This window comes from Sus scrofa, chromosome 11 (genome assembly GCF_000003025.6).
Source record: "Sus scrofa isolate TJ Tabasco breed Duroc chromosome 11, Sscrofa11.1, whole genome shotgun sequence".
NCBI classification, from domain to species: domain Eukaryota; kingdom Metazoa; phylum Chordata; class Mammalia; order Artiodactyla; family Suidae; genus Sus; species Sus scrofa.
The window spans coordinates 69,706,715-69,721,332 of record NC_010453.5 but is presented as its reverse complement, the minus strand read 5'-3'; the positions used below and the strand labels follow the sequence as shown (position 1 = coordinate 69,721,332).

The following is a 14,618-nucleotide window of genomic DNA, read 5'->3' as shown; positions in this document are numbered from 1 at the left end:
TTCCAGAAGAGTCGACTGTGGACAGAGAGACCAAGGAGCCAGAGGCAGAGGAGAGGGTCCTGGACGTGGGCGGGGGTCTGCAGCTTTCTGCACACCCCCTGCTCTCTCTGTGCCACCTCCCCTTCACCCAGGCATCGGTCTCCGGGTTTTCCTCTGAGACAGTGACCTGCTTCTACGGGTGTCTGTGTCACCCAGATCCACAGGGACCTGCTCTCCTGGCCACGTGCAGGCGCAGCCCGTCACATGTGTAGACCTTTGTAACTGACCAGAATCCAGGTGACCAACTCCCCGCCTCTGGCCCAGCGCCTCATTCAGAGTCGGAGCCAGGCTGGCTGCTAGGTTTTGTTGCTCAGAAGGGGGTGACACGTTAGGTCCCCAGAATTTGGATCTGCTGTGACCAGAAGGGCTCAGAGCTGGGAGCTCAGGTCTCCTGGACATTTTTGTTCTAATTATGAAGACCCGGAAAGGAGTGGTCTTTCTAAGTATGGGTCCCATTTCTTCTGCTAAATGCGTCCCTGACCCACTGGGCACCTGTGTCAGAGAACCACGTGACCAGGGTCGGAATCAATGAAACAGACGACAGGAAGGAGGCTGGGAGATCAGGAGCCTGTCCTGGAGGCGAGGGGACCTTAGCCCTGGCCTTGGCTCCTTGGCTGCTGTGGGGGGTGATGCCCCCCTAGAACCAAGGGGCTCCGGGGGGAGCTCCAGGGGCTCAGATCTCAAAGCTTCCCTGGGTGCGCAGACGCACCCAGCCTCCGGGAGCCCAGCCGCCTCCTTGCCCCGATGACAGGCTAGCTTTTGGGAACTAGGCTGCGTGCGGGCGTTTTTGCTGTGAAAACAGAACCGCAAGCAAAAGGATGGTTCGGTAACGACGGTGCTGTGTCACCAGGGTGTGATCCCGACCTTCCGCGTGAAGTTCCTGCTGCGGCTGCTGCGGGGGAGGCTGGAGGTGGACCTGGACAAAGACAAGCTCCTGTTCAAGCACATGTGCTACGAGATGGAGCGGCTGCACAACGGCGGCGACGTCACCTTCCACGACGTGCTGAGGTGCGCAGCTCCCCCGGCTCTGGGTGGCAGCCAAACTGAGTCCAGAAACCAGCCGAAGCTGCCATCCTTCAAGGCCCCGATAGATGCAGCTTTCAAGTGCGTTCACACCCAGAAATGCCACCTCCTCGGCCCAGGTTGTAAGGCGCAGTCCCGCTTCTCAGGGGCCAAGTGGCCTTTCTCACTGTCCTGCAAGGATCGTGTCCCTGTGGGTGCCTCATGCGGGAGGGGAGAAGCAGCGGCACGTCCCCAGATGCGCCCCTGACTGCAGAGGGGCTCCCATGGAAAAAGAAGCTGGGGGGGAGGGGTTTCATTAGGCAGGTAGGAGCTGGTCCGGGAGGGTTGGGCCACCTGCTAGAGCTCCCATCCCACTTCCTCACTCCTGGGTCAGGCCAGTATTGGCCTGGCCTGCTCAGGGGTGGTGGTCTCCAAAGGGCTGACAAACCCCCTTTCCCAGACATTTCATGAGGACCCAGGCAGGACAAAGGGGCAGATGGAGGCCTGGCCCTTCCTGGTCTCCAAGAGGAATCCGCATTATTTGCTAGGACTGCAGCAAAATAACTGACATATGCCGAGTGGTTTAAACAGCAAGTTAACTGTCTCCAGTTCTGTAAGCAGGGAATGAATTTGAGGTGTCGGCAGGCTTGGTTCCTTCTGCGGCTGTTGGGGGAGATCAGGTCCAGGCCTTTTCGCAGCTCCTCGTTTCTGGCAATCATTGGTGTTTCTTGGCTTGTGGAAGCATCATTTTGATGTCTGCCTTCATTTTTGCAAGGCATTCTGTGTGTGTGTGTGTGTGTGCCTCTGTGTGTGTGTGTGTGAGTGTGTGCTCCTGCGTGTCTGCGTCTGTGTCTTTTATAAGGACACCGGTCATGTTGGATGAAGGGTCCACCCGACTCCAGCATCACCTCATTTTAACTAATTACACCTGCAATGACCTCTTTCCAACTAAGATCACTTTGGGGGTGGGGGGTCCTGGGGGTTAGGACTGAGGAAAACAGTTCAACCCCTAACAGCTTCTTAGATGGGAGTTCTTGGATAAAATGCAGGGGTCCATGGTCTTGGAAAAGGAAACAGTTACATCTTTATTTTCATGAATCATTTGCTAAAATACAGCATTTTCTGCAGTGATGAATGTCGGCAATAAAGCACAGCAGTATTAACAATACCCACATCTTGTCACCTGTAGAAATCACAGACATTTCAGATCACATTACTGCCGTGTCTGATATCTTACAATATCCATTACGCTCACCAGTTCTCAGTGAGTCATTTGACCTCAGCTCCACGTTATTATTTAACGCAATAATAAAGCAGCACTTAGGTTACTATATCATCACCCTTTCAAAGAAAATAATTTCAGAACCATATTTCCATAGAATCAGTTTCTTTGGGAATGTAGATTTTTAAGCATTTGAAACCTTATTCTAAGAAATGTCCCATCAGCTGCACCGCCCAAGTGTCCTTTTTGCAGAAAAAGTCCAGAACCCTCTACGACCAGCATTTTCATCATGTTGCAGACACCTGGCAGGTTAGACGCTGGGTATTGTGTCGCAAACTTCAGGAGCAGCCAGGTGCACAGAAATTCGGCTGTGACTGGATGTGAAAAACAGCCCAGAGCAGAGGAAGGATCGGGGAGAATTTCTCTCAAGTTGTCGATTTTAGCCTCCTCTGTTCACTTCTTCCAGGAGCAGGGTAAAAGGCAGAGAAAGGTGAGGCAGAAAACGCAAATAGCCAAGGATGCCATCTCTCTCAGCATGTCACTGTCTTCCCTCCTGGTGACAACTATTTTTAGGCTGAAAGTGAGGTGCGTAGACTTAGCACTGTCGTTACTAATTGCCGTCCGCCTCTCTGGAACATTGGTGCGTCTGATGAAATGGATGCAGGCCAAGCTGATGATGGCAGCCTCTGCCCACCCTATCTCTCCAGCCCCAGCTGTGATGACAGTGGTCCAACAATGATGAGATTCTAGATGAGACAGGGAAGAGAGGAGGACAAAGGCATTCCTCCCCCTCCGGTGGGATGAGCCTTAGCAAACCAGAGCAGGTCCTGGTCCCAGGGCGCCTCGGTGCTGTGATCTGGGCTGTGGAGATGGACCTGACCTTGCAGCTGGGGGCAGGCAGGGGCTGAGCGGTACTCTGGGTGCTGTGTCCCCCTTCGGCTGTGAGCCCCTCAGCCTGGACACGCGAGGTGCCTTATTGCCCAGGGGCCCCGATGCAGCACGTCAGCCGCGTCGCTTTCCTTTGCCACTGTCTATGCCTGTTGTGCTGAGGGCTGGATGGGCGTGCGCATTCCACCCTGGCTTGCACCCATCTAAAATGGATGAGGAAAAGAGAAAAATAGCAAAAAAAAAAAAAAAAAATTTAACTTTTAATAAAATTAGGAAGATCTAGGGGGGCAAACGAGATCTACTGAGGAAAACGGTGAGGGTGGGGCTGCAGGACCCACAGCCAAGCATACTGGCCATCATCGGTAGGAGCCGGATGTGAAGAAAGCACAGGAAAGCAGTCTTTCTTCCATGCGCGAAGTTCCAGAGTCTTAAGCAGCGGATCATGTCGATCAGGGCCTTGCCGGGATCTTGTTTGACAAACGCATATCTGGCACTTGCTGTTGTAAGGACATGCAGGTATTAGCTAACTTAATGACTCGGGAAGCTAGGAACACGGCTCTCCCGTCTTACAGATGACGGTGGAGAGACAGGGCGGTGGCATCAGCAGCCCTGGCCCTCCGGCCGGCCAGGGGCACATCCGAACATTATGTTGGTTGGATGGAGTGCCGTCTTCTCTGGGTTCTGGGGTGTCCGAGAGTCTAGCTCCCAGTGAGGGCATCGGCGCACACTCACTGTGTTTCCCCCCGCCCCCAGCATGCTGTCCTACCGCTCAGTTGACATCCGGAAGAGTCTGCAGCTGGAGGAGCTGCTTGCGAGGGAGCAGCTGGAGTACACCATCGAGGAGGAGGTGGCCAAGCAGACCATTCGCATGTGGCTGAAAAAGTGCTTGAAGCGGATCAGAGCCGTGAGTGGGCCACACCTGTCCAGGCTTTCTTTCCTCCTCTCAGAAGAGGAGGGGGAGGGGGGCCAAGAAGAAAGCGATTCCTAAGCACCTGGTTTAGACCCTTCTGTGATTAGCCTTGAATCCCTTCCACAAGGTCACTTCCAGTTTCGATGATTCAACCCATAACTGTGGGCCGCATTCAGCTGAACCCTCTTGAGCAGAATGTGTAAGAAATCACTACTGAATTACATTTTTCTAACATAGCACGAATGTTTAAAAAGCAGTTTATGGATATTAAAATATTTATGATCTCCATTTATGAAAGGCAAGCATTCACAGTGCCAAAAATCTCTACATACTGAATGGCACCTGAATCGATGCTTTTAAATTGCTCCTGAAAAGTCCAACGTATTGTTGACAGTGTTGTTTGATCTTTAATTAAAGACCACCTCTCCCCAGAGTTTATGGTCTGCTTCCTGAACTAAAAGCCTTAAGAGTCTCTAACTCATAAATCAATGAACATGTACTATGTTGGCATAGACTGTGTTTATAATGGTCACTTCTATTAGGCCATTACTTTGGTGAATGCTTTTGACGTATGCATTCAAATCAAATTAACTGCTCAACATTTATTTTTAATCCTGTTTCTCAGAACAACATCCACTGTGAAACATACCTATTGGAGAAGAGGTCCCTTGGTAAAGGAAACAGCCCCCAAAACCACTGTGGCAGCCGGTCCCCCAGAGCCCTGCTAGGTCGGGGTCACGTCTCACGTCTGCCCTCCATGGGCCCGGAGAGGGCACGGGCAGTGCCACTCACCCCCAGATGGCCCTGGCCTCAGTGGGTCCCAAGACAGACTGGCCCCACTGCTGGGTTGGCCTGCTCTGTACAGGGGCAAGACCTGGGCTTCACTCCCTCACCCAAGACACCTGCCTCTCACAGCTTAGAGGAGAGGGATGATCCACCCTGGCTTCATGAGCACCGGAGTAAGAAAAGAAGTGGAAAAAGCAGAACAGCCACATGAGTGACTTAAAAATTCTATTTAGAATAAAACACAAGGGAGTATCATGGCACTTAACTATTTCAATTGTTATGCAAATGAGCATGGGCTGGGGAGGCAATTCCCAGGTCTCCAAGCCCCCCTTAAAGCTGTCTGAGACCAAGCAGGGAAATGAGTTAAGAATCTATTTGGAAGCCCCGGAGAGGCCCCCAGGATGCAGGTTCTCTGGAGAGAGGGGAAGAGTTTGAGTGGTGGGGGCAGCGGGATGTGAGGCTGACTTTTCTGCTCCTGAGAGAGCGATCCTATCTCCATAGAAACAGCAGCAGTCCTGCAGCATCATCCACAGCCTGAGAGAGAGCCAACAGCAGGAGCTGAGCCGGTTTCTGAATCCGCCCAGCATCGAGACCACGCAGCCCAGCGAGGACCAGAACGCCAACAGTCAGGAGAACAATGTGCAGCCTGAGGTATGGGCAGGAGGCGTCCGCCGCCCAAGGATGTTAACGAAGCACAGGCTGATGCCACTCAGCCATTTCACACAGGAGACAACTGCTTCTAATAGGACGTTTTCTAAGTCGGAAAAAAAATTTTTTTTTAACTGGAAGATGTCGATCCAGTTTATATCTTTGTTTTTGCATCCCTGAATCGGTGGAGGTCATTTCAAAAGATTCTAATTTGCATGGTTACTAAAAAAAAAAAAAAAAAAAAAAAACACAGGAGTGCTCTGAACGTAGCAATCCCTGTTGATTTTTGTCTAAGGGTTAACATCAGATCCATAAGGGTTTGAGACCAGCAGTATCACGTGACTTAGGAGAACACGGTTTGCCTAAAATTGTGCCTTAAGTGTTTTCTCCTCCTTATACTGCATAGAGACTTGCAGTAAAATGAGCGAGAATGTTTGCAGTTGGCCCTCAGTCTCCTAGTCAGACTCAGGGCAGAAGTCTTCAGCTGGGCACCAGAAGTGCACATGGAATTCGGGAGGCTTAGCTGGAGGACCGACTGCATACCAGGGCCCGGCATAGTTTCATGTCCAGACTCAGTCTGCATGTCCCTAACAGTCACCAGGTCCTGGAGAGCTTGTGTGTGAGAAGCAGCTGGTGGGAGGCCTGCCCTTAACCATGAGGGGCAGTTATGAATATGGTGGAGCTGGTCCAGCATCCTGGTGTGTAGTGACACAGTCAGGGACCAGGGACAGACACTGAAGCCTGGGGCCCCATGGCCCAGCAGGACGCTCCAAGGGGCTCTCGTGTTCCCCAATCCAGTTTGGATGGATTCAGGTCAGTGGCTTCCCAGCCATAGGAATCACCTGCACCTACCTGTGCAGGGACAGTGAACATGGTGGGAGGGGATGCAGAGGCTTCTACAAAGTCCCTGCCACCTGTCTGCCCTGGGCGAGTGCAGGGCAGGGCTAAGAGTGGGATGCCATGGACAGGGCTGGTGAGGCAGGGAGTGGGTGACAGCAGAGCCCGCTGGTTTTAGGTGAAAAAGCCCAAGAGGGGACGTTGAAGAGGCGTGAGGACCAAGGCGCTGATAGGAGACAGGAAGGTGATAGTGACCCAGGCTGGGTGAAATGCCGGAGAGCCGAGCATTTCTCCTTGACGTCAATCTTTTTCTTTCTTTCTTTTCTTTCCCTCTCTCTCTTTCTTCCTTTTTAAAATTTATTTATGGCCACACCCTCAGCGTACGGAAGTTCCTGAGCCAGGGACTGAATCTGAGCCGAAGCTGCGACCTATACATAACTGCAGTAATGCCAGATCCTTGAACCCACCGCACCAAGCTGGGAATCAATCCCACACCTCCAGAGGACCCTGGCTGCTGCAGCCAGATCCTTAACCCACTGTGCTACAGCAGGAACTCCCAATTCAGCCTTAAATGATGTGTTTAGTTCTCCTCTGAGGCCCATCCCAGAGCTTTGTCTGCTGAGAAACTGAGATAGTTTCTTCTGGAAGCTCTAGGCACCGACCTCCGGGTTGGCAAGAGTATACTGTCCCCAGACCAGGCCATCCCCTGCGCCACTTCCTTCCTGGAATGCGGCTGTTTGGCCCTGGTCCGTGGCGATGGCCCCGGGGGTGGAGGGCAAGTGGCCTTGGGACAGGTATCCAGGAGGGCTCCCCCAGGAAAAGGGCCACCTGCAGACCCGGCCTCTTTTCTCACCATGTGCGATGGGGACTCGCTCACTGTCCTTGACTCTTCTTACTATTTTTACGCTTCCTTTCCCCACGGTGGACACTGTGGGTCCATGTGGTTTTCCCTGCATACGTTCCTGTGGGCTGGACTTGCTTCCTTTCCTAAAATGAAATGAGGGTCCAGCTGGTGCAGAGAGGAGGGTGAGCCCGGCGTGAGGGGTAAGTGCCCCTTGTCCCCGTTGTCCTCGTGCAGACGAGCAGCCAGCAGCAGCTGCTGAGCCCCACCCTGTCGGACCGAGGAGGGAGTCGCCAGGACGCGGCCGAGGCCGGGAAGCCCCAGAGGAAGTTCGGGCAGTGGCGCCTGCCCTCGGGTACGTCCAAGTCCTGCCTCCAGCCACCGGGGCATTTCAAAGGAACCTGTGCATTTTTGTGTGTTTTGGGTCTTGAATTTCAAATTTCAGGTCTGCATCTAAAGTTATTTACGGATAGTGAGACAGTGAAAAATATATTCCCCTCAAAATGACTTCTCTAAATAGAATGGTATCAGCCCTCGTTTTCAGCTAATAGAGAAGGCAGCCTCCGCGGTCACCGCCATCCCACCTCTGCCTCTGTGATTCGGACCCTTTTAGATTCCACATAGAAGTGAGATCTTAGCGCACCTGTCTCCCTCTGTCTGACTTACCTCACGCAGCACAACGCCGTCCGGGTTCATCCATGAATAAACGGCAGGAGTTCCTTCTTCTTCAGGCGGAGTAAATGCCGATGTATAGACCCCACGGCATCCTCATCCAGTCACCTGCTGACGGACACAGGTCGTTTCCATAGCTTGGCTGTGGCGAATGACACTGCCATGAACACGGGAGTGTAGACGCTCTTCAAGAGAGAGACTCGGTTTCCCGTGGATGGAAACCCTGAAGCAGGACTGCTGGCTCCTATGGCAGTTCTGCTCTGCAGGTCTAACTTAATCTGTTAATTCTCGCAACAGTCCAGTGAGGAAACTTGTAATCTCTTTACTCTGCACTTGAAGAAACTTCGGTGCAGAGGCATGAACTTGATACATCAGTTGATCCATGGGCCACAGACGCGGGACCCCAGACTAGAACTGTTAGAGCTGCTTTATTCAGACACGTGGATGGGGAAGATGGATGTCCTGAGCATGTCGTCCATCTGTCCATGAGTCGCTCCTTTTTCCACTGCTGCTGCACCTCAATTTACTTTTACAAAACGTTATGTACCCATCTCCTTCTTTCATCCCCTCTCCGAACCCCGTGCTCTCCCCTACTGTCTGCACACTATCCTTTCTTGTTTTTCTTTATATTTATATGCATACACTAATGAACACCAAGGCACATATATTTCTATGACACTTTTATTTGTCCAAATCGAAAATTTTAGTGATTTTTTTAGTCTTTGTAATTATCTCAAAGTGCAAAAGGCAGGCAGCATATTTTTTTTTCTTTTTAGGGCAGCATCCAAGGCATATGGAAGTTCCCAGGCAAGGGGCTGAATTGGAGCTGCAGCTGCCGGCCTACACCACAGCCACAGCAATGCTGGAGCCGAGCCACGTCTGTGACTTACACCACAGCAATACCAGATCCTTAACCCGCTGAGCGAGGCCAGGGATCGAACCTGCATTCTCATGGATGCTACTTGGGTTTGTTACCCCTGAGCCACCATGGGAACTCCAGCAGCGTATTTTTTAAATAGGGTTACTAGTTGTCCATGATCATAATTTTAAAGTCCATTATGAATGTAGAGAATCAAGCACTCGAAAAGGTTTCCCACATAACATCTATGGATAGGACTCGCTCGTGGGAAACGTGACTGATGGGACCATCGGGGGGTTTCAGGAATGGCTTGCAATGGGGGGAACCACACCACCACGTTGCTCATGGGATCTTGTTGGTTCCACAGCGCCGAAACCAATAAGCCACTCGGTGTCTTCCGTCAACTTACGGTTTGGAGGGCGGACCACGATGAAATCTGTCGTGTGCAAAATGAACCCCATGGCGGACACAGCGTCCTGTGGTTCCGAGGTGAAGAAGTGGTGGACCCGGCAGCTGACGGTGGAGAGTGACGAAAGCGGAGATGACCTTCTGGACATTTAGATGCGGACTAGTGCAGATCAAAGTCCAGCGGGGCAGACTGACTTCTGATAGGCTCTTTCACTGTCCGGTGAACAGTGTGTAGTTGATGTGTAATTTAAGTCCACCTTATGACAAGATTTTTTAAAATGATTTCTGCCCTGCCATACGAAGGCATAAAACTTGGTCCGCCCAAGCCCTGTGTGTGATGGGTTATTACCACGTGTTCAAGAGCATCTGCACAATGGCAGTATTTGTAATGTTAGAAACTATACCGACACCTGGTGTAGATCATTCAAAATTTCATATATCCTGTCTAACTAAGGTATATATTCACATAGGCTCTTAGGCGTCATTACCACCCCCCTGAAAGCGTGCTTAGCCCAACGCGGCTGGTATTTATGGGACAGGAGCTATAGCTTTAGTTCACATTTTCCCCACTTTCTCCAGAAATACGTCTCTTGGGAGAATTTATTATTTGTGATTGATCTGAAAAGGTCAGCCCTGAGCTCCTGCTAAAATGGTAATAGTTTTACAAATTACAGATCCTGAAGTTTGAAAAGTATATTCTTTTCCTCATAGTATTTTCTTAAATATGCACAAATTATTTAGAGATCAGAACAAGTCGGGATCTGTCTGCAGTCACTCTAAGGGAACTGGTGCCTGCTCCCAAGAGAACTGCATGTGCCAACAGCAAACAAAAAAATCAGCCCACAGAGCCAACTGGTTTAAAACAAACGTGGATGTAGATTGCTGGAGGGATATGGTTATGTCAAGACACTGGGTTTTTATAAAAGCCTTTAAGGAGTTCCTGTCATGGCTCAGCGGTAATGAACCCCACTAGTATCCATGAGGATGCGGGTTTGATCCCTGGCCTCGCTCAGTGGGTTAAAGATCTGGCGTTGCCATGAGCTGTGGTATAGGCTGGCAGCTACAGCTCTGATTTGACCCCTAGCCTGGGAACTTCCATGTGCCGTGGGTGTGGCCCTAAAAAAAGACATACAACAAAATAAAATAAAAGCCTTTTAATAACTGAGTTTAGCAAAAAGAGTAAAACTGCAGGATTCAGTTTATTTTAAAAAATCTTTGCATGTGTGATGTTGGCACTGGCTTCCTCTCTTAGCCAAGGTCGGTCCATTTTGCCATAAATCAGCAAAGACATGGTGAGTTTGGCCCCAAGACACCATTGCGATACCCAGTTCAGAAGGATTCCTTGCTGCCAGGCTCTCCTAGCGAAACAGTGGTCCTCTTTGAAACCTTGTTCTCAGCTCACAGTTTAGGAAGCTCAACTCAGCTGTACTCGTTTCACGCGTCAGCAGTCCACGTCCTCTGAGAAACTTACAACGCAGAGTGAGCTGGTTCTCCCATGCCGGTTCCACCAAGGAGAAGAGCATCTGGGCCTTAACTGCACGATTCTTGATGGGGGATGTGCTGTTTAGATGGCTTATTTTAATGCAGTGATGATCTCGAATCCTTGGGCTCCTCGCCCTCCCCCGGGGTTCTTTATGATCTATTTCTATTTAACATTCTTAAACTAGCCAAATATCACATTCCTTCTGTACAACAAAGGTGACATTGTGGTGACGGTCCTTAGAGTGTTTATAGGATTCATTGTGACAGTAAGATAATGGGCAATTAAAGGCAGTGCAGACAGAAAGATTTTATTTGGTTTTATGTTCAATGGGCGTTTCCTTTTTGCACATAAGAAAGTAAAATAAATACTGGATTTGTAAAAGAGTTTACTTCAAGTTGATAATTATTTCTAAACCTTTTCTTAATGTGTGGGTTTGGGGAGTGGGAAAGGGGCTTGGTGGTTCGGCCACTGAGGAGCTGGCATTTTGCAAACTCCGCATTTGAATACTCCATCTAGAAGAAGCTGTCAAAAGCTCTGTCCCTGATAGTCATTTCAGCTCAGTTCCTAAGCCGGAATGTTTCTTTCAATGTTAGTGCCTGTAAGGCTGAGTGAGTATCCTGTTACCTTCCAAACTCGCAGTCAAGCAGAAAGGGATCTTAGGCAGCCAGGGCATGGGTCTGTACTAGTGCTGCATGAAAACGAGGGGTTTTTCTCTTGGCTCATTACACTTGAGTAATACAGCTTCATTCTCACAAAAGTGCTGAGCCCTTCCTAAAACGTCTGTAATTGATGTTCAGCAGAACGTCATTGTTGTTCATTCTGCAGCAAAGCAAGGGGCAGAATAGCAATGCACTGAAAGCCACAGCACCCGACACTTGCAATGAAGTGAAGCAGCCCAACAACTCCCGTGAGACTCGCTCTTTCCCTGAAGCCAGCAGAGCAGACAGCAAGCCGAAAATGCGTGCCCCACCCTGCTTAGAGTTCTCAACTTATAAACAGGCTGGTTATGCAGATGGGAAAACTTTGGTCACAATGTCCCCTGGTCCTTAGAGAGGCCAGACACTGACACTAATCCTGTCATCATGCCACCCACTGCCTTTAATTAAAGGACGCCGTGGGTTCCGAGGGCATCAGAAAGCGTAAGGCATAGAATACTTGAATGCAGAGCTCCCTAGGGGAACAGACCACACAGGCATTGCACATATGGCAACTGGAGGGGACTCAAAGGGAATGGGGATGGAGAGAATGGCCAGACCGGCCTATTCACTCTATTCTCAGCAGTGGTTCGAGAGCAACAGCCATCAGCAGGACTGGCTGTGAGTGCCCTGCCCATGCTGAATAAGACGGGGCATGTAGACGAGAAATGGGGCTTACAAAGCCTGAGGAAAAAGCAGTTTCTAAGCCAGCTGAAGGATGTGTTTTCCTGTTTCTTTGTAGGAAGTGGTGTGTCCCACAGACAGGTGGTTTTGGATCTACTGCTACCTGTGGCACTCTTTCTCCAAGTCCATCAAAAGATCCCCAAATATTAGGCAGGCGAAAGCCAGGCAGCCCTGCTGAGATGTGGGTGAAGGGGAGAATCCCACTCACATGGCCCCATCTCACTCCTGTCATGGACTGAATTGTGTCCCACCCAGAAAAGATGTGTTGGAATCCTAACTCCCTGTCCCTGTGCAGACGAGCTTCTTGGGACAGAGTCTTTGCAGATGTGATAAGATACGGTGAGGTCATTCCAGAGCAGGTGGGCCCTTAGTCCAATATGACCGGTGTCCTTATGAGAAGGTGTCAGAGACACAGGGAGGAGAAAGTTACAGGAAGACACAGACTCACAGGGAGGACAGCCACGTGAAAACACAGGCAGAGTGCTGTCGCCACAAGCAGGGAACACCTAGGGCAAAAGTTGTTGCAAGAAGCAAGGAGAGGGAGTTCCCTGGTGGCTCGGTGGGTTTGGTTGTCACTGCTGTGGCTCAGAGCACTGCTGCAATGCAGGTTCGATCCCTGATCCTGGAACATTTGCATGCCACGGGTGCAGCCAAAAAAAGATTCTTGCCTAGAGGCACTGGAGAACACGTGACTCTGCCAACACCTCGATTTCAGATTGCTGGCCTCCAGAACCAGAACTCTGAGATAATGCATTTCCCTTATTTTAAGCCACTCAGTTTGTAGTATTTTTTAACAACCACTCACAATCCCACTCCAGCCCCAAAGATGGTCTGAACCATCCTGGTGTCCCAAGGAAACTAGTTTGAAAAACACGAGTGTAACTCAAAGATGGTGAGCTTTGGAGTTGGACAGATTTTTCAAGTCCTGGATTGCCTGTTACACCTGGTATAATTTTGAATGAGAGACATACCTCTGAGACAGAATTCAGCTTCCTGCTTTCAAGAAAGGCAGAAGAGGTAAATTCCTTCACTTCATTTACCTGAGGGGGTCACAAAGCCTACAAGATGGGTTTGGTCTGAGCTGACGTGCAATGTACCCCAAATCATTAACTGGCTGCTTAAGCTCCCACTCAGAATCCCCAGGTGACCAGTTGTCCAGGGGGCCACTTGACAGGTTTCCAGCTTGAAGCAGACCTGAGTCAGCAGAAGGGAAAAGACCTGACATTTCATCAAGTTCACGTTGAACCATTCCAGTTTCTGAATTGAGACTGTACTTGCTACCCAAGGTGACCACTGAACATTTCTAACATGTAATGGTGAGCAGAAAAGTTGTGGGCTGAAGGACTCCTATCCGGGACCAAGGAAAGGTTACTGACTGAACTGTAAAGAGATGGTAGAAAATGGAAAGTTAAGTGTGTTTTAACTACGGCGTGAGGTGGGCTTGTTTAACGGGACAGTTACACGTGTGGACCTGCAGATGTCCAAGGGGAGGATACAGACTCGGTGGCTGAACAGGTAAGGCTGGGTTAACAGAGGGATTTCCCCTTGGGAGCATCAGGACAGAGATGATATCTAACGCCATGACCTTGATGGGTGATATTGCCTAAGGACTGGATATAGAAAGCGGGAGGCCTGAGGGTCCGTATTCGTTTTGCTGGAGCTGCCGTAACCAAATACCACAGACTGGGGGCTTAAATAATAGAAATGGACCTCCTCACAAATCTGGAGCCCAGAAGCCCAAGAGCAATGCATCGGCAGGGCTGGTGTCCTCTCCTTGGCTTGCAGAAGGCTGTCTTCCTCCCATGTCCTCACATGGTCTCCCGTGTGTGTGTCTGTGTCCTCATCTCCTATTCTTATGAGGACACCAGTCCTATGGGACCAGAGCCTACTCTAATGATCTCGTTTTAGCTTCGCCATGGCTTTAAAAGCCCAGGCTCCAAATACAGTCACATTCTGGGTTATTGGGTGTTAGGACTTCAACATATGAATTTTAATGGAACACAACTCGGCCTGGAATGGGATCTGTTTCCCTGAGAGTGGTGAGTATTCGAACAGTTGTTCAGGGGACAAAAAGGTGAGCCCTGCACCAGGCCATTCAAAACTAAATCTTCTCACTTACCAGAAGCTGAAAAGCACAAGATCCATGATCCCAGAATTAACAGTGGCCTGCTTTCCTGAGTCAGTGTATGGAAGGAGACAGTCACAAAAACACTGAGACCTTAAATCCCTGTGTGCAGCCTGGAAACTCACCACTAGACACTCCCTCCCCCCAGTCAGCTCAGTTTTGCAACTCACCTTCATGTAGCAGCACTGCTGCCCTGCTACCTACAAAACTACACCTAGACCTCACACTCATAAAGACGGATGCTATGCATTTTTTTTCCTTTTCATGGCTGCCCCTGTGGCATATGCAAGTTGCTGGGCTGGGTCGAATCAGAGTTGCAGCTGTGGCCCATGCCACAGCCACAGCAATGCGGGACCTGAGCTTCACCAGCTTGTGGCAATGCTGGATCCGTAACCCACTGAGTAAGGCCAGGGATCAAACCCGCATTCTCATAGAGACAGTGTCAGGTCCTGATCTCACTGAGCCACAACAGGAACTCCCGAATTAAAAACAAAAACCAAAACCAAAAAACTGAAAACA

General features: G+C 50.2%; 1 protein-coding gene across 4 annotated transcripts in view; it reads left to right on the top strand.

Moving 5' to 3' along the window:
• NALCN (sodium leak channel, non-selective) overlaps positions 1–10,978 on the top strand; it is a 312,666-nt gene extending 301,688 nt beyond the window's left edge. For 2 of the 4 annotated variants that reach the window (XM_021065879.1, XM_021065881.1), the window contains 5 exons: positions 890–1,047; positions 3,905–4,055; positions 5,349–5,498; positions 7,411–7,528; positions 9,072–10,900. In XM_021065879.1, coding sequence (XP_020921538.1) covers positions 890–1,047; positions 3,905–4,055; positions 5,349–5,498; positions 7,411–7,528; positions 9,072–9,265 — 771 coding nt within the window. In that variant the 3' untranslated portion in view covers positions 9,266–10,900. Of the gene's footprint in view, positions 1–889; positions 1,048–3,904; positions 4,056–5,348; positions 5,499–6,711; positions 7,389–7,410; positions 7,529–9,071 lie in introns of those variants that run through there. The other 2 variants (XM_021065878.1, XM_021065880.1) reach the window with 2 other exon arrangements.